This window comes from Nanorana parkeri, unplaced genomic scaffold (assembly GCF_000935625.1).
Source record: "Nanorana parkeri isolate BGI_ZX_2015 unplaced genomic scaffold, ASM93562v1 scaffold699, whole genome shotgun sequence".
In the NCBI taxonomy this organism is placed as follows: domain Eukaryota; kingdom Metazoa; phylum Chordata; class Amphibia; order Anura; family Dicroglossidae; genus Nanorana; species Nanorana parkeri.
This window is the reverse complement of record NW_017306967.1, coordinates 165,926-190,355: the sequence shown is the minus strand read 5'-3', so window position 1 is coordinate 190,355 and position 24,430 is coordinate 165,926. Positions and strand designations below refer to the sequence as shown.

At 43.0% G+C, this 24,430-nt stretch overlaps 1 protein-coding gene across 1 annotated transcript in view; it reads right to left on the bottom strand.

Moving 5' to 3' along the window:
• The window catches only part of RNF217 (ring finger protein 217), a 67,562-nt gene extending 45,506 nt beyond the window's left edge, over nucleotides 1-22,056 (bottom strand). The window contains exon 1 of the mRNA XM_018563810.1: nucleotides 21,673-22,056. Coding sequence (XP_018419312.1) covers nucleotides 21,673-22,026 — 354 coding nt within the window. The 5' untranslated portion in view covers nucleotides 22,027-22,056. The remainder of the gene's footprint in view (nucleotides 1-21,672) is intronic.
• Nucleotides 22,057-24,430: the final 2,374 nt, after the last annotated feature.

Sequence of the window (24,430 nt, the reverse complement as noted above, 5' to 3'; positions counted from 1 at the left end):
CATCTATATTTTGAATATAAAATCAGTACAAGAACAGAAGCCTAAAGTGAAAAAAATATATTTAAATATTTATTTTCTTATGCTTCCATAATGAAAATCGAAGAGCATATGGAATAAGTGCAACAAAACATCAACGACTGGGCAGGTAAAGGACTTATGTCTGCAAATATTTCCAGGCGACACGGGCCTCAGAACTTTATTATAACAGCACAACATTTTGTTCATACATGATCCACTTTGCAGCGCTATTACACACATTATACACATTCCCTACTTTTTGTAATTGACAACTCTATGAGCCACCGTAGTCAAGAACAACTACAACAATACATAGGTCCCTGCTTGAATCGTGTTACCATATTTTTATTTCTCCTCCTCAAAAACAGAAGTTATTCGTCTCATTTGAATCATAAGGGAGACAATTCGGAGTGATGAGTCATGTATACCAAGCAGTTGCTTTAAGGATGAGCAGAACTGAATGCTAAAAACACAAACTAGCCTATTTAAAAGGCAACATAAAAGCACAGTAACTGTAAAAGCAGCCATAAGGACTGGCCAATAGCACAAGATGAATTGAACATACATCAGTCTATATTTATCCTTCTTATGTAAATACCGCATCTGCGTTGCTTATGTTAGTGCTAATTATGCTTTACATTTATGAAAACTTTATGAAGGTGCATTCACTCAGAAATATGACTCAATGCAGATAAAACGTACACAATACAATTTCAGTTTATACTAAAATAGATCAAATTCCACCATAAATATGGACGTGCATTGCCATGAAGAAAATACAAAAATGTGATTAAAAAATGTTTTTTTTATATTTTAACCAACATTAATCTAGATTTTACATTAGCTCTTATTAAACTAAAGAAACTTAGGACAAATTACACACACACATTATATATATATATAAAGTTATATATAATCATGGCTCAGACCAGTTGATTTAAAATCGATAATTGATGTAATTCTCCCATGCCTGCTGCGCTCTGGGCTGGGTCTGCCACCTGTTGGGCACTTTGCAGAAGTGGGTGCCAGGATGATCTCTGCATTCCCGCACCCAGCACTGACATTAACCAATGTCACTGTCAGAGGGAGTGATTTCCAGCCAACAGTAGAAATATAGTCCCAGCCAGAAGTGGCACAGGAGCATGTGATCTGGTAAGTAATGCGTGTAAATAAACCCTGTCAATGAAGGCAAAGTTAAAGTGACATTCCCCCCCTCCAGTGCTGCTTTAAAGGAGAACTATGAGGTGAATGAAAATCACTCATCCTCATAATTCAAGCCGATTTATGACAATGAAACTGTCACACGTCAGCTCAATAGATCGGGGAGTGAACACATACCGTCGCTTGCTCACTTCTCGATCATCTCCCTGCAGAGAGCCGTGACTGCCCCCTCCCCTGTCCTATCCTCCAGCGCTGACAGGCGGGACGGACAGGGTGAGGTACAGCTGGCTCTGCCTCTAGATAGGCAGAGCCAGCTGTCACTCCCTCCCGGCTGCAGTGGTCTCAGTACACCGCGAGCTATAGCTCGCAATATACTAAGCTTTGGGTCACGTGAGGACGCTAGTATATGTCCTCCCCGCCGAAGAGTTCTACTGCGCATGCGCCCGCCGAATGATCCTTCACTGCCGCTCGAAAATCTTCAGATCTTCAGGCGGGAGCGAGCAGCGCAGACACAGGTACGTTTTTTTTTAAACGAGTGTTTAATTCTACTTTAGAGTCATGGTGCTGTAAGGACTTACCTTAAATGATGCCTCTTGATCCAATCATCTTCTTCCTTCCACTTGTTTCCAGCAGTCCCTCCAGTGCTGGTGCTGGTCTCTTAACCAGTGCAGACTGCTGTCTCTTCCTGTCTCACGGTGTCTGTCAGACACTTACAGGGAGTCTCTCCTCTTCTCCCCGCCGGTAATCTCTACTGCACATGCGCCCGCACTCATTCGGGGAAACCGATTTCCACAGCCAGGAGCGAGCGACGGAGATAGAGGCAAGTTTTACCTCTTTTAGGTAACTTTTTAATATTTTTTTAAATGTTTGTGCATATATCTACTGCTTGCTACCAATGCCGTGGGGATTAGCGGGATTGTCACAGCGGTCACCGACACCAATTCCGGGGGGATTAGGGGGATTGACACAGCTGGGGTTGTCACAGCGGTCACCGACACCAATGCCGGGGGGTTGTCACAGCGGTCACCGACACCAATGCCGGGGGGTTGTCACAGCGGTCACCGACACCAATGCCGGGGGGTTGTCACAGTGGTCACAGACACCAATGCTGGGGGTTTATTGTTTTTTTTTTTTTATAGCCACTGAAACTAATTACCAGCCCTTTTTTAATCCCTATTACAGTTCGCATTGCAGTAAAAAATACTACGCATTGGGTGCGTGGACTATTCAGCTTGATGCAGTGGATCTCTACATCACAGCTGATATATTTAAAAAAAACTATTTCTTTTGAAAAAGGGACAGAGCTTCATTTCAGTACAGTGCTTGGTTTTTAGCAATAAAGTGTTTTTTTCCCCCTGCTGGTTGGGTGAAACCAGATCAATAGGTGGGACTGTCTTGACGCATGTAAATTGCCCACAGTATCACACATAACCCACAACTGACCCTTTGTACCAATCAACATGAAACTGCATTTTAAATTAGGCATAAATCGGGCTGATTGACAACTCTCACGTGCTAATTTGTGTGTGTTAGCTGACCAGGTGGTCCTAAACCTAGGGCTACATGGATGTTTTCTTCATCCCAGAGACTGAAGAATTTTATTCTGCAAAAGAAAAAAATGAAATCCTTTTTTGTGCTACTGAACTAGTCTAAGAGGAGGTCAGCATCATGTAGTATATACTTAAATAAAGAGAATTGCCCACAAATCTGCCCAGAATTGTTCAAGTGAGGTTGTTGAGCTATTAATCTCTCATTAAAGTCCAGGGATGATTGCGGTTTCTGCTTTGCAAATTACAAATTGTGCCATAGTGCAATTGTGGGAGATCGATCACCCTAGTCAAAATCTCTTGTGTAGTAAGTAGGTAGCATTAAAAGTAATGTGTCGATTCAAACAAAAAGGATTGGTCCATGACATTTTAGTAGTGCAACTAAGCTCCAAAAAAAAGTTACTTGTGTAGCCTCAACCTAACACTTGCCCTGAGGGGCGAGATTCCGATGACCGCAATGCTGAACGGGCAGTGTGCACACACCATAACGTTCGGCATTTGTCTCCCGAGCACCGTTCAAACCAGCTGAAAATCATACGATTCTCGGCTGGTTTTCTAGCATGCTCCTTAGACAAAAGACGTGCGACTGTACAGTAGAAACGGTCGCACGTCTTAGTTAACACTGTTCGATTCTCGTACGAGAATCGAGCAGTGTATGGGCACCTTTAGCCTTGGGTCCTCAGAAATGCTTTTTTTCTTTTTGTTTTATCCGATAATTTCTAAATATACATCAACTGGGATGTTAAATCACTTTAGAACAAAAACGGTCTATTTATAACTATAATGTGTGGAAGTGCCACTGCAAAGAATGGCGTGACACAAGCAGGATCCAGATTTAGCAATTGAGAGGTGCGGGATGCAAGGATTGGCAGTCATTACCTAGATTCCGTGTACAGCTCCTTTTTATTTTGTTCATAAAGTCTCTAGGAATCCTGTAGGCTGCCACACCTCAGAAAGCGCAACTAGCTTCACATGAATACTAGATAACACAGTCCATTACAAGTCATCTCTTTTATTTACAGACTTAGGACAAATCTGAGCAGGCAATTCCATTTTCCCAAATTACTTCATTCACACTGAGCGTTTTGTAGCGCTTTTTCTGCTCAAACAAATGCTCCAAAAAAAAAAAAAGTCCCCCATTCATTTCAATGGTCCTGTTCACATCTGAGGGTCATGTCGCCTGTAGCAAAATGCCCGTTGCTTGTAGCAAGTACATGAGCTACTCTTTGGCAGATTCTACGCTTCTTGGCCCCATAAACTTCAGGAAACGCTCAAAAACACAAGTGTGTACATATTTTGCGTGCATCTGTCCATTGACATTAATGTGCCGCAATCTGCTCATTAAAATGTGCGACTTTATATATGCTCATAAAAATAAGCGCAAAAAATGCACTGCACGAAAACACGCTTATTTCTTCTTGCTCAGGTGCAAGTGCAGCCTAATGTATACTGTGCGTGTTAGAGAGTGCTACCACAATATGTCACACAGTGGTATGGGGGGGTGAGGGAGCGCACACACACGTTTATTCGCATGCAGATGGCGGAGGCAGTGGGGTGTTTTTTTTTTTTATTCATTTTAATTTTTTACTTTATTACTTTTTTTTTATTTGTAGTTTCTATTTTATTATTTTTTACTTTTTTTTAATTTTTACTTTATCACTTTAAAAAAAATGTTTTGCTTTTTTTTTTACTTGACTTTATTGCCATCACACTAGGACTTATAAGCCCCTATGTGACAGCTATTGCAGGCAACAGGTTCTTTATGGAGCCTGCCCTCTTAGGCCCCATTCACACTGAGCGATTTATCGCGCAATTTTTGCAGCGATAGCGCTCATATTTCCACACGATATCGCTCTATGTAGCTTCTCCAATCCATTTCAATGGAGCGGTTCACATCTCGCCGCTCAATATCGCTTGTAGCTCGTCGCTGTAGCTTGTCGCTCCTACATGACCCTTTTTTCTGCGGATTTCGAGCGATTTTGCTCCCGATTGCATACAGCCCAATAGGGACAAGTCGCGCAATATCGCACATATAAAATCGCGCGGAAAATGCGCAATTTTCATGTTGCTCAGTGTGAATGGGGCCTAATACAGAAGATCAGAGCACAGCATTGTGCTGCATCTCCTGTGCAGCCTGGTTTGTGAGGGCTGAGACTTGAAGCAGTGTGAGTGAAACGTTCCTCTCTCTCCGATCACACAGAGCAGATCTGAGAACGGCATGGACAAGCTGCTACAAAACAAGTGCCGGCTCCCCCTCTCTACAGATAGACTTGCTTGCCCGCAGCAAGGCTAAATATATAGAAGAAGAAGAAAACAAACAACAACCAAACCTACCCGGAACTGCATTCTGATGTAGAATACCTCAAAATCCTGGCTAGGTGGTTGGCACTCTTGCTTTACAGGTCTGGATTTTAATGGCACCCAAGGGGTGGATTTACTAAAGAAGTAAAAGCTGTACATTTTACAAAATAAATGTTAGTAAATAAAGTGAATCTATGTTATTGAATACCCAGTCATGTGCAGGATTATTTCTAGAACATGATTGAATGTTAGATGACTGTGTTCACTTTTGAATATTAAAGTGACTGAACTCTTTTGTTCCCGATGGCCCCTGTGTGTGTAGTAAAGTAGCCACCGCTCCAAGCTCTATCCTGTGATCGATTACTAATTTGTATTGAGATTGTAAACTAAACATGAGATCCATCCATCACTAGAGTAAGCTTGGAGTGGTGGCTACTTTACAACACACACAGGGACCATGGAGAACAAAAGTAGCCACTCTCCAAAAGGAAGGACAGTGTCAGCATGAATTCATTGATAATTTGAGGATCTACAGCCGAGTGATACATTTTTATTAATAGTTCAGGTACTCAAATGTATTGTTAAGATTTAACTTCAGAGTTTAGTGTCACTTTAACTTTGTTACATGAATAGCCTCTATTTAGTAAATCAGCCCCACTATTTGCATGGAATTTCTCCAAAACCCTCCCGGGCTGGAAAAGAATAAAAATAGAAGTTAGCACATCTATTTTTAGCTGCTTCCTCATAGTAATACTACAATGAGACGAAATATATGCATTCCGCATAGTAATAATACAATGAGAAAAAAAATACATGCATATTTTTATATGTAAACATGGTGGACACATGCCTTTTTTTTCCAGTCTAGTTTACTATGCAACTGAGAATTACAAACACGGTCCTGTTCTAGTACAACGCTGTAAAGATGTGCAAAACCCTTCATGGAAGCTGCATGTAGCTGAACAATATCAAAATTGTGCTTATGTAATCCAGCGAGAAAACTGGTTTTTCTCTATGATACACCCATGTGCCGGGACAGGTATTTAGTGCCACAATGACAGGTTGAAGCAGTCAGACTTGATTTCCCCTCCCATAACAGACACATAGCAACATCATGTGCCACAGAATAACACAAACCAGGAAGCAGAACAGACCCCAATATAGAACAAGTTCTAACAGCAATGCCTTCATGATGTCCAAGTAAGACTGTTGTATAATAGTAACCTGGTTAGATCACATATGTGACCTAAAGAGTAAGCCATACATTTATAGATTTCTTTCCTGAACCAAAAAAAAAAAAAAAAATCTAATAGATTCTTCCATCCACACTAAACAGCATGGATGGAGGGATTCCGCCTGCTGCTTATTGTATTCTAAGAGTCGATGCCCACTGTTGTCAAAATACCCAGTCACTGTAGCCGATTGCCTGCAGTCACCGCACCGTTGACCTACCTGCTTCCTGAAAAAAAAAAAAAAAAGTCAACTTTTGTTGAGCCAGACAGTACAGGCAGGGCCACACACAGCTCGAAGCTGACTTACCCTCCAGTTTATCATTTACGCTGCTGTCGGAAAAAACAATAGCCCAGTAGTTTAGCATGAATGGCGTACCTCGGAATGCAAAGGCTAGGCATTCAGTGGGATAAGCCTATGGCCCCATACGGAAGCGTATGCTGTAATCTGCAGATGTACCCATACAACCGCAGCTTCAGCCAGCGCCTTATCGATTTGTACAGGCTGGCTATACACTGCTGTACAGTTTAGGGCTCCAACCAACTAACCGAATAATTGATAAGAATAGTTGTCAACTATTCTCATGATCAATTAGTTGATTGGATCCCTTAGCTCTCCCCTTCATGCTGGGAGGAGGGCACAGCAAGCAGTGGGTGGGTGCAATAGCCAGCCTGCTATTGGCTATTGCAATTCGAAATGGCCAATAGCAGGCTGGCTATTGCACCAGCCCATTGCTTGCTGTATTTACATTCAGCTGCCGCCTGCGGAATCTTGCCACTGGCAGCTGTCATTACCTGGCTGAAGCTATTCAAGCGCCATTTGATTACAATACAATTATTAATTGTACAATGATCTAGTTTAGTGTGATTGCAAAGAAGTGTGCCTGCAGTTTTATTCTAAAGTAAACTTTATGTTTGTAATGCTGCATTTGTGCATTTTATTTTGTGTACACGGTTAATAAAAAAAAATCATCAGCCGACTAATCGATTATGAAAATAATCATTAGTTGCAGCCCTAATACAGTGCATCTGTAGACAGAAATACTCTGGGATGTACACTGTCCGAGCCCACTGGCAGGCATGTGCAAGAGGCCTATGTAGTAAACTGAATATAATAAATATAATAAACAAGCATTCTATATTTCTTGACCAGTTGCTGTAGGTGCCCATCAGTACAGGCTGATCAGCTCAGAAAACTGAAGGTAGAGAAGGCATACCATGGATAGATGAGCCATATGAGAAGATACATACAAACAGCAGCAAACATTGGAACGATTAGTAGCATGAAGGGAGTGGAGCTCTCAATAAAAATGTATTCAGTCTTAGGCCCCATTCACACGTAGTGATTTCCGCTGCGATATCGCGAGAAGTCGCCGGCTAATGATATTCAATGGAGCTGTCTTGGCTCCATGTCGCAAGTCGCTTCTACAGGACCCTTTTTTCGGCGGATTTTGCGCGATTTTGCTTTTTTCTAATGGAGCCCAACGGAGAAGGTCGCGCTACCGTCGCTGGATCGTTGCGCTATCCCGACCGCTGCAAAAGGTATGTCGCTATGTGTGAATGGGGCCTTAGATAAAAGGCGCATGAGTGACAGTAGATAGTGATGCATATAAAAACAAAGAAACTATCGGCTCAGATAAGGAGACATCAGCCCGTCTTGGAAAGTTTTGGGACCCATCACAATATACTCAGCTGATGGGACGAGGTGACACATTTCTCCATGAAAAGGAATTGGATAGGAAGCGCTACTGCCCTGTTATAAATATAAGCATAGATATATTGTATAGGTATGGCTATAGATATAAACATAAGTGTATGGTAATAATTATGGTGATAATAAACACAGATGCATTGAACCCAATTGGATTGTAGTGACCAACAAAAATAAAAAAAGGGAAATGGGAGAAATTACTCACTATATGCTGATTCGTTGGTGGTTAGTGGGATAGGCGTTACCCTGTCCAGGGGGACGCCCATCAGGAGTAAAAAACGTTAGCGGAATGGTCTCCGTCTGGGGCTTGTGTAACATGGGATGTCCCTGTGGAGAGTCGCCAGGTCTCAGCTGGCCAGGCTGAGCCCGACGGCTCAAGTGAGAGTCAAGCAGGGGAAACCCGCTGAGTCTCTGCAGCTGCGGCTCACTGTGTCTCGCTGTCAGTGTGAGGCGGCGTAGACTCGTGGTGTGACGTCAGTGAGGGGCTGGGAGAGTGCTGTCCAATGGCTACGCGTTTCAAGGCCAGTGCCTCTTTCTTAAGCCGTAGTGGGAAGTCATGAGAAGGGGGAAAGGATCATGTAAAAGATCTTTATAAAAAATAAAAAATCGTACAGAGGAAATATATAGAATGTCACTGCTCTGACCTCTTTTCCTAAAAATCCATGTTTTTAGTGGTCATGATGATCCCAGGGCATCAATTCTTTTGAGTCACTGACCTAGAACAAGTGCAGATGTTCCTCGCTTACCGACTTACCTGTTTTGCGACCACTCGCACTTACGACGGACCACCGATCGACCTCCGACCTTGCGCGTCAGCGCGCCGTGTCGCCGGCAGAAGTGACGTCCTCCGATCTTCACTGCGGGTCCCGGTAAGTATTTCCATTGCCCGATGTACAGTACACTGTTCGGTACTGTACATCGGCAACGCTATGCAGTACAGTACTGTATAGAGTTCCTCACTTAACGACCAATCCGTTTAACGCCCTGGTCGTAGGAACAGTAGATAAGGGTCTGGTATAGATTTGAAATAGGGACACCGTGTGCAAAAAAACCCCAAAGTTGCGTTTCCTCTACTCAAAGTCCCCCTTTCATATCAGAGTCCTACCTCAGTACCAGTGCGGCTGCAACAGCATGGCAGAGGGTGGAAGGCAGAGCAGCTCTAGAAAGAGGGGGGGGACCAATTATTTCTGAATGCTGGGGGTGGTCTTGAATGCAGCCCGCTCAGGATTAGCATTACGTGTTTCCATGGTGCTGGTGGCCGGCTCGACTACATGATGGAAATTCATGAAAATTTGAAGGCACCCTTCTGACAAAGTCAGAAGGCAGCCTGGGTGAGAAAGGCTGGTCTAACGCTACGTACCCACTACTGATTATCAACAGTATGGAGGTTGGAGACAGCCAGGCAGCTAGCATTACAATAGTAATATAAAGTCAATACAGAGCTTATGTTATGATATGGTATAGTATGACATTAGTTAGACCTATTTTTAATACCAGTAGTAACTCCCTTTACCCGGAATCTACCAATCCCCATGGATGCCGGATAACGTGCAGTTTACTGTATTGGACATTTTAGCAGCTGAACTTTTTGCTGTCTGGAAAGCTGACGACAGACTCTTAAATTTCACTGCATGCCCTGTTCAACTTTGTTACCTCATAAGACAACAAAAACAGAACACACAATAAATGCCAATCAATTCTGTCTTAAGATGTAGATCTTAAGTAGGAGAACATTAGCTAGAAGAAAAACCAGCTCAGTAGTATCTGATAATATAACTGGCCAAGGCTAGATGAGACAGGATGGTTTTATTAATTCTGTAAACAGTATTACCAAATCATGCAGCATTTTAGATTCTGTAAGGCCTCACGCACATGGGCCTCCTGCGTTTAACACAAGAAAAAAAAAAAAGTCAATTCGTCCTGCATTTAAATGTTCTTGCGTTTACACGTGTTATGCTGCATAAAACCAGGCTAAGGCCTCATGCACTTGAGTCTGGGGATTCCTGCGGCAAGAGCCTGTAGATTTTAGGGGCAGGAATCCGAGGTTGGGTCCGTACAGATGTGGCCACTGTTAATGACATGTACACATGTAACCGCACGGTTTCCTGCGGATCGGGAGAGATGCTTGTGATGGATGCAATCTCTCTGCATGCTGGGACAAGCAGTTCTCCTGATCCACAGGTATTTGTACCATGTATGATTGCATGCAGACAGCCACAGAAAGATGCGGCCAATATCACCCTGTCATTAACATAAATGGGTACAGCAGCCGCATGTACAGGCACACCTGGGACTCCTGCCACAAGACTCTGCAGGTTCTTGCCCCAGGATTCCCAGACGCCCCATGTGCATGTAGCCTAAACTGTTCATGTTAATGGAACTAGACTGAATGCACCTAGCCGCTGATGAATGTCCAGTGTGCATTCAGCCACGGAAAAGCATTATATGCTTTCAGGAATGTGTAGGTTCAGATAAAAAAAAAAGGAAAAATATAAATAAGATTTTACAAATGGATTGCAACAAGTGTTATCACCTTAAAGCAGACCTTTACCCCCTTTGGCTATAAATCACCTCAGCATACAGCTGATATGAAATTATCTTACAATCACTAGTTAAACAAACATTTTTATTTTACTTTAAAAATGTCTTATAATTTCTTGTTTTCTACTTCCTGGTTCTCTTTGGAAAAAGTGATGTAATGTGCCCTGCAAAGGTTACTTCAGCAGAGCATTGCTGGCAAATCTAATTAGATCTTAGGGAAAGGCATTTTCCTCCCGAGATGATGTGCATGGTCACATGTAGAGCTGCAACAACTAATCGATGTAGTCGATTAAAATAGACGCTGGAAAACGTTTTCCATCATCGATTAGTCGGCTATCGATTAGTTTACCCTGGTCACAGCTCCACACACGACCCGAGCCGCACACCAGACGACACGCCTCTTCTCCTCCCTGACGCGCCGCTGCCCGCCAACGATCGAGAGTGAACGGCATCTGACAGTCCCACGATCCCGCATCTAAAAGTAAGAGTGCATGCTCCCCCCCAGGTACATTGCGCTGTATATGTACCATCAGTTATAGAGGAATACAAATCACAGCAATACATTATACACTGTATGTATATTGTATTGCTGGGATTTGTTGTTTTCCTCTATAGCTGGTGGTTTATTCTGCATTGCGCTGTATAATCATTACATAGCACAATACAGAATACCACCAGCTATAGAGGAATACAACAAATCCTGGCAATAATACATTATAGTATAATTTATTGCTGGGATTTGTTGTATTCCTCTATAGCTGGTGGTATTCTGCATTGCGCTGTATAATTATACAGTACAATAATTTACCACTAACTTTAGAGGAATACAACAAATCCCGGCAATAATACATTATACAGCAGCGCAATGCACGCAGAATACCACCAGCTAGAGAGGAATACTACAAATCCCAGCAAATGCATTATACAGCGCAATGCAGAATACGCCAGCTATAATGTAGTATTGCTGGGATTTGCTGTATTCCTCTATAGCTGGTGGTATTCTGTATTGTGCTGTGTAATGTATTATTGCTGTGATTTGTAGTCCTCTATAGTCGGTGCCATTCTGCATTAATTGCTGCATAATTTGATACTTTCCATCCCACTATATTGCACACCCCCCTTTTTTTTTTTTTTTTATTTATTACTTCCAGCCCTCCAAGCTTGCTCCTGTGATGGACTACAATCTCAATACAAACTAGTAATCCATCACTGGAGCCATTTCTCTTTTTTTGACCGATTAATTGAACTTAATAAATCGGCTAACTGGTCGATTTTGAAAATAATCATTAAATAATCAAAATAATAATTTAAAAAAAGTACGCAAAAAAAACAAAAAGCCAGCAAATATCACCTATACGTATCTGATTGTAGATTGTCAATACTAAACATTTCTAAAAAGGTGTCAGTGTTGTTAATTTAAAGATATGGGTAAAGGTTCTCTTTAAGACATCCACATTGGTAAGTTCTGCGGATATCCACACAATGCAATGGTGTAATGGAGAATGTGCCCTTACAGCAGCACATATGATTCAAAAACTATAAAAAAAAAAAAGAAGAGAAGAAAGAAAAAAGGATGCATAAGCACAGGTTAGCAAAAACTGCAAAAATCAGATGATTCAGATACAGTATATGCAGCTGAAGTTATGTAAAGATCCTTACTTCTTCCATGCACCTACTACGTCTTTCTACTGATCCTTTAACATAATAGACATCCTCACTGACCAATAAGGTCAGGAGGGGCAAGGTCAAACAATATCTTGCAGTTTCCACAGATAATCTGTACTTATACATTTCTTATATTATACACTCATTGGTTTGCCCAGGCATTTCATAGGTTATTAATAGGTTTTAACCCCTTCATGACTGAGGCCCTTTTTTCAATTTTTGCACCCATGTTATATTCCACATTTTAGGTCTGAAAATGATATGAAGCAGAGATCTGCTCCATCAGCTTCTTTGCAGCTTCTGAAGCTGGAGAGTGACACAAGAATGCGGAAGTGATGTATTATACAACACTTCCGCATTCTTGCAGAGGAGAGGGGACCGGAGAGAGCTCGTGTACCGAGCTCTCTCTGATCCCCTGTGACACAGCCGACATGCTGATCCCGGGCTCGCACCGGGGCACAGCGGAGCCCGGGATCAGCGGGACAACGGCAGGGGGGCGCCGCGGAGGGGGGGGGCACCGATCGGCACCCCATACACGCGATCCGCCGGCTCTAAAGCCGGCGGATCGCTTGTATGGTATCAGGCATCGCTGCCTGTTTTTAAAAAACGGCAATTTCCCGCTCGCGTGACTGTACGTCGTCAGTCACGAAGGGGTTAAAAGACATTTTGAGGTCCTGAGATTGGTTTTAAACATGGTTTCTACTTGCATTTCCAATTCAAAGGCATTTTGAAAGTAGTTCCATGTATTACATAAGCATGTCCAATGCAAACATTGCACAGAGATTCATATGGAAGATGTGCTGCACCACATCAAAAGCAAAAAATAAAGCACTGTGCCTTTAAATGGCATAGCACTATGTGATTTAGGAGGTGACCTAATGTAAACAAGCATAAATGGGATCTTACAAAGTACAGAGGTCCACTGATAAGAGTAGTATCTCACAAGCAGAAATTTGGATATGTACGCATAGCACAACCACCAATAGATAATACATAATCAGTTAGCCAGTGTTGAAGGATCATTGCCCCATGCAGCTGAAATCTAGTCAGGAGATCATTTCAAGTTTTGTACCTAAAAGCTGGACTGCTATGAGGGATCCTTTCAACCAGCATGTGTATGAAATGCATGCTGGGCACGCTCCTAGCAGATATCAAACAGCTGTGCCAGCAGTTAACAGAAAAAGCACAGAGAATTAGAAATTTTTAATCGACTTAATCGATTAACTGTTGCAGCTCTAAAATGGTTTTCAAACTGATATATAGATATGCATGAATGTATGCATGCATGGTCTAATACAGGGGTGACCACAATTTTGGTGTTAAGATCTACTTTTCAAATGACAAGCCACATGAGATCAAGCCACAACGAAAAAAAAACCTCCCTCGCTCTCTCTCTCCTGGCTGTCTCTCATTGCTCTCTCTCCTGGCTGTCGCTCCTCGCTCATCCTCCTGGCTGTCGCTCCTCGCTCTCTCTCTCCTGGCTGTCTCTCTTGGCTGTCTTTCCTTGCTCTCTCTTTCCTGGCTGTCTCTCCACTCTCTCTTTCCTGGCTCACCTTGCTGTATTTTGCAACAGGCTGTGTAAACTAATATTCTTTGATGTAATACATAGCACTTCAACCACCAGTATCCACCAGAAAGGGTTCAGGGAGCTGGGCTCAGCAGACTCAGGCTAATAGGTAATCATGTGTGCACAGCTAAATAAATATACCAAAAGGGAATAAATGAGCCGCCATTCACACCCTTCGTGATCTACCAGCATCAGCTTTGAGAGCTACTGGTAGATCACGATCTACCTAATGGGCACCCCTGGTCTAATACCTTGATTGTCACCCAGTGGGTCGTTTCCCAAAAGTGGGTCGCGCCCCCGTGTTCAGTGGGTTGCTGCATGCTTTCCACTTTGTTGCCTCTCCCTAGCGCAACAAAGTCAGTTCTCGCACCGAGCAGCCATTCAAAATATGCTGCCCAGTGCATAGTGCCATCTTGAGGTGGGGTGGGATGAGGATATGGCCGTGAGGGAGCTCCATACATATGTGCATTGCTTACAGCTCCCTCACATGTCCTGTAGAGGTGCCTGGAGCGGAGTGACGTCACATTCTGGCTCCTGGCCCCTCTACAGGGCGCACAAGGGAGCTGTTTGAAGAAAAGAAAACATTTTTTTTCTTTGGAGTGTGTATAAGATTGTGTGCGTCTCTGTCAGTGTTTTTGAGGGCCTATTCACACTAATACAGTGTGATTATTGCACTGCGCCACGCAATCGCACCTACTGTGCGTTTTGGTGTGGGAGGTGGCATTCATTTGAATGTTACCCCAAACGCACCTCCCACTCACAGTTCGATTGCCCACCACGGAACACGTGGTACCGCAATGCCATGCGATGCATGGCAGTGCAACTTAGGTTGTGACTTAGTGACCAAGGACAAATGTCCCAAGGTTACGCAGGTTGAGAACCACTGATCTAATAGACCCCATAACCTGTTCACAAATAGACCACTTCTTCTTGAGTGTATCAGCCATTTGCTTGTATTGGATCAACCTGATTCACAACAAACAGATTCATTCATTACTATTCAAAAGGCAAAAAAATGTTTCCAGTTTACATCTAACTTATTAAAAATTAAGTGGAATTAAAGTGCAAATGAAGCCAAAACATTCTTTTAGTTTTGGATAGAGTGGAGAAGGATTTGAACTTGTTACTGCTGTCTGTATCCCCATTTGGGAGATTCCCCTCTGTATTTGTCCTGGTGACAAATATCAGTGAAAGAAAAGTTTTGGGTTGTCCCCAGAACAGGAATAGATGGGAAATCTTCCAATGGGGACATTAGTTCTGGTGACCCTGCTGACCACCAGGGATTTCCCCTCATTTCCTGTTGTGGCTCCCAAATTGGACACAGATAACAAAAAAAAAGTGACAAGGGGTAATAATCCTCCCAAAACTGAAGCATTTGGTTCTACTTTAACAAACAGAGCCTTCAAGTTTCCTTAAAGACCTCAAAGCACAATATAAATATCTGCTGCCAAGTTTACAAATAACCGTTTTGCCCATATGAATTACAACTATTATTTTTCAAGAAAATGTCTCAAAAAGGACTAGTTTATAAATGATTACTTCACCACCTTACAATAGAATATTGTCACACTGTCATGAGGAGGAAGTTAAAGTAGAAATAAACCCAACCCCTAAAACCCCATACAAGTCAATTTTAGTATTTTCAATCTGCAGCTTCCAGCATTCCAAGCAATATCTGGTGATCCTGCCATGAAGTCCCTTGTTCAGGCACTTCCTACTAGGCAGTGATAACCATTTCCCAACTGTGTTTCTGCACTGTCACATGCACCCCTGATTGAGACTACATACAAAAGTCCACGCGATGGACGTGGTCACTATCAGGAAGTCTTTCCAGAACAATGACTTAAGCCATCACTGGAGTGCATGCATGAAGACAGGGAGTGCTGAAAGAGGCTGGAGGAAATCAGAAGAACTGACAAACCAAAAAGGTGAAGACCTTATAATAAAATAGAAAAAAAAAATGTATATTAATAGAATATAAATATATCGACTAGAGGAAGCCATGACCATGTGTCAGAGCAGGGAAAATGGCTGCGGTGGTGTTCGTCACCCAAAGCGGAGTTCGCGAACAGATGTACCACTGTGTATATGTAGATCTATATATACACATACACTGAATGTCATCCAGTATATGTGTAATATATATATATATATATATATATATTCTATATCTATCTAGATCTATATCTATAGATAGAGAGAGAGAGATCTCTCCTGGAGAATTATATAAAAAGGAGAATTATGGGGTGAGTGAGAAACACTCATCCCATAATTCAAGCCGACCTGTGACACTGAAGCTGTCACAGGTCGGCTCTATTGATCGGGAACTCAGCAAACACATACCGCCGACTTCCCGATCCTCTCCCTGCAGTGACCGGTGACTGTCGCTCCCTGCAGGGATTCCCCTCTCCAGTGCTGACCAAAGGAATGGATGAGGGAGGGGGAGCCAGCTGTCAATCAGTCAGTGGGGTGGATCTCGACTTAGCTCTTAGCCTATAGCGGGCAGGCAATAGACCACTATATATGGAGTTTTGAGTCACGGGAGGACATTAGTATATGTTCTCCTGTGACACTGAAGAGAACTATGGTCAAAAAAAAGGTTGCCCTATAGTTCTCTTTTAAAGGTCTAGATTTCCCAGGCGGTCAACACTCCTAAAACTGACAGGACAGATGCAGCAGCAATAATGCAGACACAATTGCTCTAAATGTGCAGTAAAACAAAACATTTTCCTGAGCAGATAAGTGTATTCAGCGATATAACTATATGCACCTTTCCTGTCCCAGCTTCTGGGAATACTCAGCAATCTTAACTGACACCTGCCAAGCTCCATACAACTTTTTAATGAGACCCTGTCACCAACTTAAAATTGCAGGTAAAATGCAGAAGAATAAAGTATTTAATGCTTGTTTGCAGCTTTTTCTCTTTCCATAAAAAAAAAATACAACTACTTATAATGTGGCCAACGTCCGTTCTCCGATCTGCTCTGTGTGATCAGTGACACAAGAGCGCTGTACTCGCAGCCTTCCTGACCCAGCTGTCACAAGGCGGGCTGTACAGGAGATCGAACACAATGCTAAGCTCCATCTTCTGTACTGCAGAACAGGCTCCATAAAGAGAACCTGTCATCTCCAAACACTATCACACAGGGCTTTGTCAGCCCCTGTGTTATAGCAAAAAAATGTAGGTTAAAAAAAAAAAGTGATAAAAACGTTTTTAAAAAAACCCCAATATAAATAAAAATCAAATTAAAAAAGTAATAAGGTAAAAATTTATAAAATAGATAAAAATTAAATAAGACCAACCCCGGCATCTGCATGTGAATAAACGCACGCATAGGGCAATATATGCGTGTGTTGACTGCTGCTCCCATTCCATAATGACATCTGCAGTCAATTTACATATCCAAAATGTCTGCTGTTTCCAGCATGGGGCTTTATGGCACATAACATGCATTGTGGTGCCATTAATTTTGAATGATGCCACAACACACTAAGGCAAAGATCCTGGATTGTAGCATGTCACGACACAGTCATCTGTGGGGGGGGGGGTTTAATGTTAGGATGCACTGACAGCCCATTTATTTTCATAGGGGCTGCCTTAAGACAACACAGTACTACCAATACACAATTATCTAGTGAAACCCTTAAAAAAACAGCAGATTCCCCATGTCTATTCCTGTTACACACCATAGAGGTCTGTGTGCAGCAGCACCTGTTCCATTGCAATCCTAACATCATTACGCAATGATGTCATTTCTGAATAATTAAAGTCTTCTTCATTTTGGCATATTTTCTTGATGTTGGTGATTTATATGGAGCTTTATGAAATGAGTCTTGTCACAATGCACTGCTTATGGCCTCATGCATTGATTAATTGTGTTCAGTATGAAAGGACCCACGTGCTGCTTGGATGAGCCAATGTTTGTTCACAATGATGTGAACATTATTTACATGACTGGAAGAACATGCCTACACAAAAAGGTACACACCTCTTGTTTTTACTGTTGTCTAATTTGTTCAAGTGCAATTGAAGCTTGGAGTATTTGTACTGTCTTGCAGGACTTACTGTAAGTCAGGGTACATAAGCAGTAATATATATGAGCATAATTTTTCAGTGAACGGCCTACTGCGATGTCGCATCTCCAGTAGTGGGCATTGTATTTTACACTGCTGGATTTTTTAAAATTACTTTTGTGGAGTGTACAATGTGATCCACTGCGCTCTCGGTGGTGACCTGCGGTGGGATCCAGTGTGCTACAATAAAATGCAGCATATTTGCATTTTATCGCAGTGCAGCACCTCGCCATCACACCCGCATTGTAGTATAAATGGGAGAGATGGAAAACAATTGTTTTCCATGTGTCCTAGTTTTGACCATGTAAAGCGCAGCACAGATCACTGCTGGATGTGTGAACATCTACACTATGCGAATTTCAGCCGGTTCTTGATGAACCATCTAAAATTTGCCAGTGGGTGCTGCTGTCGGCACCCTTCCGCTCAGCATGCCATGATTGGAAGATGGAAGGAACCAGCTGGAAAAATCTTTGGCCAAACTGAGCTTGCAGCAAATCAACAGCAAGCACTGTTGGGTATTCTGACATCAGCCGAAGGTTGATGTCACCACAATTGTAGTCCAGTCAGCACTTTCAGCCCAATAACAGACGATCCATTCCTTAGCATGGACCTGGAGGGAAACAATGCAAGGGCCCGTGCATTGCACCCGTGATGCACGGATTGCTACTGCAATGCTCTGCAGGCCTTAATACAAAATGCAGCAAATTCTCACACACACACAACAGTGTATGTATGTATGTATGTATGTATGTATGTATGTACGTGTGTGTGTATGTATGCATATATTTTATTTTTTTAACATATATTTTCTGCAAAGATGGAGCCGTATTTTCAGCAAAAGGTGCACTATGTCTGCGAAATTCGAGGAAGCATGCGAGTAGGTACTATTCTTCTTTTTTGCTACATTAACAAAAAATAGACTCCAATGTAATGCAAAAGTGCAGATGTTCTACAGCAAACAGGCATGGGGCTGACACACAAACTACGCAGCTATACAATAGAGTCGATCTAGCCTAGTTAGATATCCTCAAGTTTCTTGTTTCAACTGAAATCTGAAAGGTTGCAATGGGCAACGGCTCCAAATAGACTCCAGTATCCAGATAAAAAGTGACAACCCCCGAAGTACCTAAAGCTAAATGAACATATTGCTTTATAGTAAATAATAGAACGTCCAGTTTTCTAATCTATTTACATCCAAAAACATAGTTAGAGCTCCATGAGATGGTTTATTATGGCATAGAACTGATTATAGTTCACTTAATAATTTAAAAAAAATGATTTAACAAAAATAAATCAAGTAACCATCTAGTAAACTTTCTCTTTTTTTACTACTGGAAAAAAAAAGGAACGAATGGAGTGAAAAAGAAAATAAATGCCCACATCCTCTTACATTATCTGAAGTCATGCTGTGTGCCTGGGACAGGTTGTTTTCCTAGCAGAAAGATAAAACAGGCAGCCACACAGGAAGTGACCCTGTCACCAAAACCAAAGGGGGGTGGGTGAAACTTCTACTGAAACACAATAGTAAGATCTGACTTCCTAGCTTGTAACAAGTCTGGAGGAAGATAAAAAAAAAAAACCCGAAGCTATGCTGCAATACTACAACTTGGCATTGCAATCACAATATTCGGATTATTCCACAAGGCCTCCTGCTGTTACTGCTGTCTTATAGTGTAAACAATTGGCCTGCAAAGCCATTGCACTTTAAACCAGAGCAATATTTTCCTCCCTGCAAAACAACAAAAAACACCACAAGTTTCTAAGGTAGGGGTCAACAAATTAATATGGAATGCAGGAGCCAGTCTGTCCAATCCTGGAGTCAGCAGGATATTTTCTTATTTAGGAGCCGGCTCCACTGACAACTAAAAGGAAACCTCAAATGTTAGGTGCCAACTGTTATTTTTAAGGAGCATTGGCTATCTGGCACCTGGGAGTCATCCAGGCCTGTTCAAAGGTATTGGTTGTCAACTTATATGGTATACGGCGCCTCAACTGCAGCACTTGATAACACAGCCATACACAGTATTCAGAATAAGCAATGCTACAACTGCCAAGAGTGCAGACTTACTAGAGAAGCCTTTCTCAACAAGGGTTCCTCAAGAGGTTGCTAGGAGTTGCTTGAGAAATTAATCATTTCTATCTCTCAGAATAATGTCTAACCACGGTCATCAACTATATTTTTAGCTGTCTGTAAGGTCTCGTTCATACGTAGGCGTATTGCATATGCGCGACCGGTAAAAAAAAGTCGCGCGACCGTCGTGCGTTTCCGAAGGCTACTTGGCTGTATCCCAATGGAAACGCGCAACAAAACGGCCCAAAGTAGTACATGTACCTTTTCAGGCGTGGGCCGTTTTGTAGCGCGTTAAGGACGGGCGGAGATACGCCAAGGTGGGAACGAGACCATTGAATACAATGGGATTTATATTTTTGAGCGTTTTGTAGAGCGTTCGTCGAGCGTAGAACGCGCTACAAAACGTTCAGGTGTGAACGAGGGCTAAGGGGGCCTTGAAACTGATCAACAATGTAGGGGGTTCCTTCTACTGGCCAACAATATAGAGGGGTCCTTCCTCATACTGGCCAACAATGTAGAGGAGATCTTCTATTAGCCAACAATGTAGGGGGGGGTCCTTCTCATACTGGCCAACATTGTTGGCCAATAGAAGGACTCCTCTACAATGTTGGCCAGTATGAGGAGGACCCCCCTATGTTGTTGGCCAATAGAAGGACTCATCTACAATGTAGTGGGTCCTTCTAATACTGGCCAACAATGCAGATGAGTCCTTCTATTGGCTAACGATGGAAGAGGCCCTTTCTCCTACTAGCCAACAATGTAAGGGTCTCCTTCTCCTACTGGTCAACAAGCTATTGCATTCCAACAGCTAGTGTCTGCTGCTGTCAGCTGACTGGCTGCAGTCACTGGTTTGCTGACAAAAGTCATTTTAAAAATCAACTTTCCTTGAATCGGGCAGTGATGGCACCGCCACCCAGAGGTCAATTTTTTTGCCAATTCAGCAGGAATAGACTGAAATTCTATCTCTGGGGGTACTATGCACCTGGAACTAGAACTTGTACACAAAAGCTGGCCATTCACCCGTAGGCTTTTGTTCAAAAAACTTTACATTTTGTAATAGTTGGTGGGGGTTTAAATTACATTTTCCTCATTTCTTTTATGCAAGAACAAAATTATAATCATTTTTCATCCAGGAAGAAACAAAATATTATAACGTGCATGTGCTAGGCACAAAAGAAACCGGTTTATTATGGCCGGGATTCCATTCAATTAGCAGGTCTGGATAAAATTAAGTTATGCAAGATCAAATGCTCTGACGAACGATCTCAAATCGAATGTGTGAACAGGATTCTAAGAACAACAACTCTGGGCAAAGTTTTTATTCACCCTTGTAGTGGGGCTACCCCCACACTGCAAGGGTTAGAAGCTTGTTTTGGTCTAGGGAGGAAAATAAAGTTATACTCGCCTGATCCAAAGCGGCGGCCGGCTATGACCGTGCTCACTCCCTCCACCGACGGTATATCCCTCGGCATCCTCACTTCCTATACACAGTGTATAGAATATAGTGACTCGGGGACACTAGACCACTGCAGCGGAGGGAGATTGAGGATGGAAGGACCGGTCTAAGGACACCCTGGCCCCGAAGAACAAGTGCGTATAACTTTGTTTTTTTTTTTCCTACCTAGACCAGTGCAGGGGTAGCCCCACTGCAGGGGTTAATAAAAAAAATTGTGTCTGGCGTTCTCCTTTAAGACTATATGAAACAGACAAAAGTACAAAACCTCCACAACAGACATACAACCAGGTGACTGATGTTTAGCAAAGGGCAGCATATGAAAGCTCATTACCTGAGAGCTCAAATACCTCTTGAGACACTCTTCACAAACCCCTTTCTTGCAGCAGGGAAGAGGTTTGATGGACTTGTCCTCTAAGCACACCCGGCAGCTCATCACCACCTTGTGGTTGGCATCTCCCAGGCTGCTGATCAGGAAGGGGGACAGCTCCAGGCTGGCAGGACTGAGGGCTAGTTCAGCATTGGGCCGGTGTAGAGAGCTCCGGGAAGGGGTATCAGACAATCTGCGGGACTCCTGTTGTGTGAAAAGAGGGGGGATCTCCCCAGACAAGTCACTCTCCACGCAGTATACAGTGCAAAGAACGCTACATCTCTTCTTGGGCTTGTGCCCGACCGAGCTGCCCACCATCACCTCTCTTGTAAACCTGCCCGGTGCCGACTCCCCGGCGTCTATCGGCCGATCACTCTCCTCCGAATCGTGGTCGTCCACCTGTTCCTTACCAGTGCCCAGTGCCTGGGATTCAATGACAACACAATAGGGGTCTGCCAGCACACCCCTGTCGGTGCCCTCATCCTTCTCCTCCTCTTCTTCTTCCTCCTCCTCGTCGTCATCCCCCTCCTCCTCTTCACTGCTGACAATGTGCATGTGCTGTGTATCCTGCAGCTCCTCATGCTGATCCCCCATTCCCAGTGCCCGTCTGCCCATACAGCACAACAAGTAGACACTTCTTGTAGTTCACTTGTGCTTCCGGGTCCCTCCGGGGGCCTCTCCCCCTCTCAGCTGTGACAGAGACAAGGCACCGGTGTTGGCCCTCGTGCAGCACTTACTCCCTGGTGAAGACGGAAGCCCCCCGTACATAGCCCCTAAGTGGAGGCTCCAGGGCTCTTCTGGTCTCCCCCGTACATTACAAAGCGGCCATGGGATCTCATCGCAGCCACAGTACTGGGGAGAGGCGGGGACAGGCTGCAGCTTTCCTGCTCTACCAGTGTTTTCAGCTGTTACCGTATTGTGTCTACTTACCCCGCCTCCACATGCACGTTCAGGTGCTACCGTACTCCTCCTAAAACTCTGACACACAAACACTTCACACAGCTAAAACTGCAACTGAAGGCAAAACTTTTTATGGTGAGGGATTAGAACACCTGTCAGGTTTTTATTGCCGAAAATGGCATACAGACACATGTGACCATACAGACAAGGACAGGATGAAGAGTCTGCAGTAGGCAGAGGATTGCACCTACCATCCACTGATCATGGTGGTATCGTTTTTGCGTATTTTTACGTGCGTTTCCGTCTAGCGTATTTTGTTCGTTTTTGAGCATTTCTTGTGTTGGTTATGTGTTTAGATGAAGCACTGAGATATTGTGGGATGCTGAATTAAGTTTTACTTGCTTAGAAGAACGTTCCATACATGTATATAGCAATACATCATTAAACAGGAAACATATAGATCATAAAGAGAAAAACATATATGCAGATATAACTTCCTGTGTATAACATAGACAAATAGCATACAGACTAGCTTTGCACCACAGCGCCATCTACAGCTCAAAATACAATATTACATTTCTGAATGTCACCAATACAAACAAATCAGTGTATATACACACACACACACTATATTGCCAAAAGTATATCAGTGGTGGAGTGCCATAGCCAGGTCCCAGCTGCAACCACTGCAACCCTGGTAGTTCTCATGAAAATGCCAAGTATCGGCATTGGTACTCGAAAAGTATCTGTGCATCCCTAATATATAGTGTGCATGTATTTTTTTTTTTCCAAAACAGGACTTTATCTTTAAATCCTTGTGATTTAAGTTTGAATATGAGTCCATATTACTACCCCTTGGGGGAATTTATTAAAATTGTGGCAGACAGAATTTGGATCCTTTGTACACAGTAACCAATCAGATTATCTCTTCAGTTTGTTCAGATAAGCTTTGAAATTAAAAGATAGAAGCTGATTGCCATGTACAACTGCTCCAGATTTTGCAAGGGTGGGCAACTCTAGCCGTCCAGCTGTGCTTTAAATACAAATCCCAACATGCCTCTGTCTCTGGGAGTGATACCTGTAATTGACAGTCTTGCAATGTCTCTTGGGCCGGTGTTGTCTAACTCTGAGGGCCTGTTCACACGACGTCCGTTTTGTGTGCTGACCTGATCCGTACGCTCCTGCACTCAAAATGCATCCCAATGTATCCCTATGTGTTTTATGGGCTACAGTTCTCACGTGCTAAGTCTGTTCAGCTTACGACAAAAAAATACTGCATGTCACATTTTGTACGGTCAGGAAACGGTCGGGAAATGCAAACGCTTCAAAAACGCACTGCACTGCAGCTAACATACTAACAGCCCCACTCCAGCAAAATTTTTTTTTTTTTTTACTGGAACGCATCAAAAACGCGGCCAAAACGCACTGCATCAGTAGCACCGCGTCTGCAGATCCGGACCTGATCAGGACCTGAAACTCATGTGAACAGGCCCTGAGAGTCTGCTCTAGTTTTGATAAATTTCCCTCACTGTACTTTATATGTCTGCATGTGCCATAACAGTTAGCCTACTTCCTATGGCCTGTGACCAAGGGTTCTGCTACAGGAATTCTATACAACATATCTGTTGCCAAAACATTTGGCAAGGACATAGTGACAATAGGTCCTGCGAGAACATATTTAAAGTAGACCTTGGATATAAATGCAAGACAAGTGCAGTTGTGGTAACGCATGTGATTTTGAATAAATATGCCAATCAATCTTAACCTCTTGCCGTCCGCCCGTAGTAAAAAAACGGACGGACGGCACTGCTGCATTGGCGGG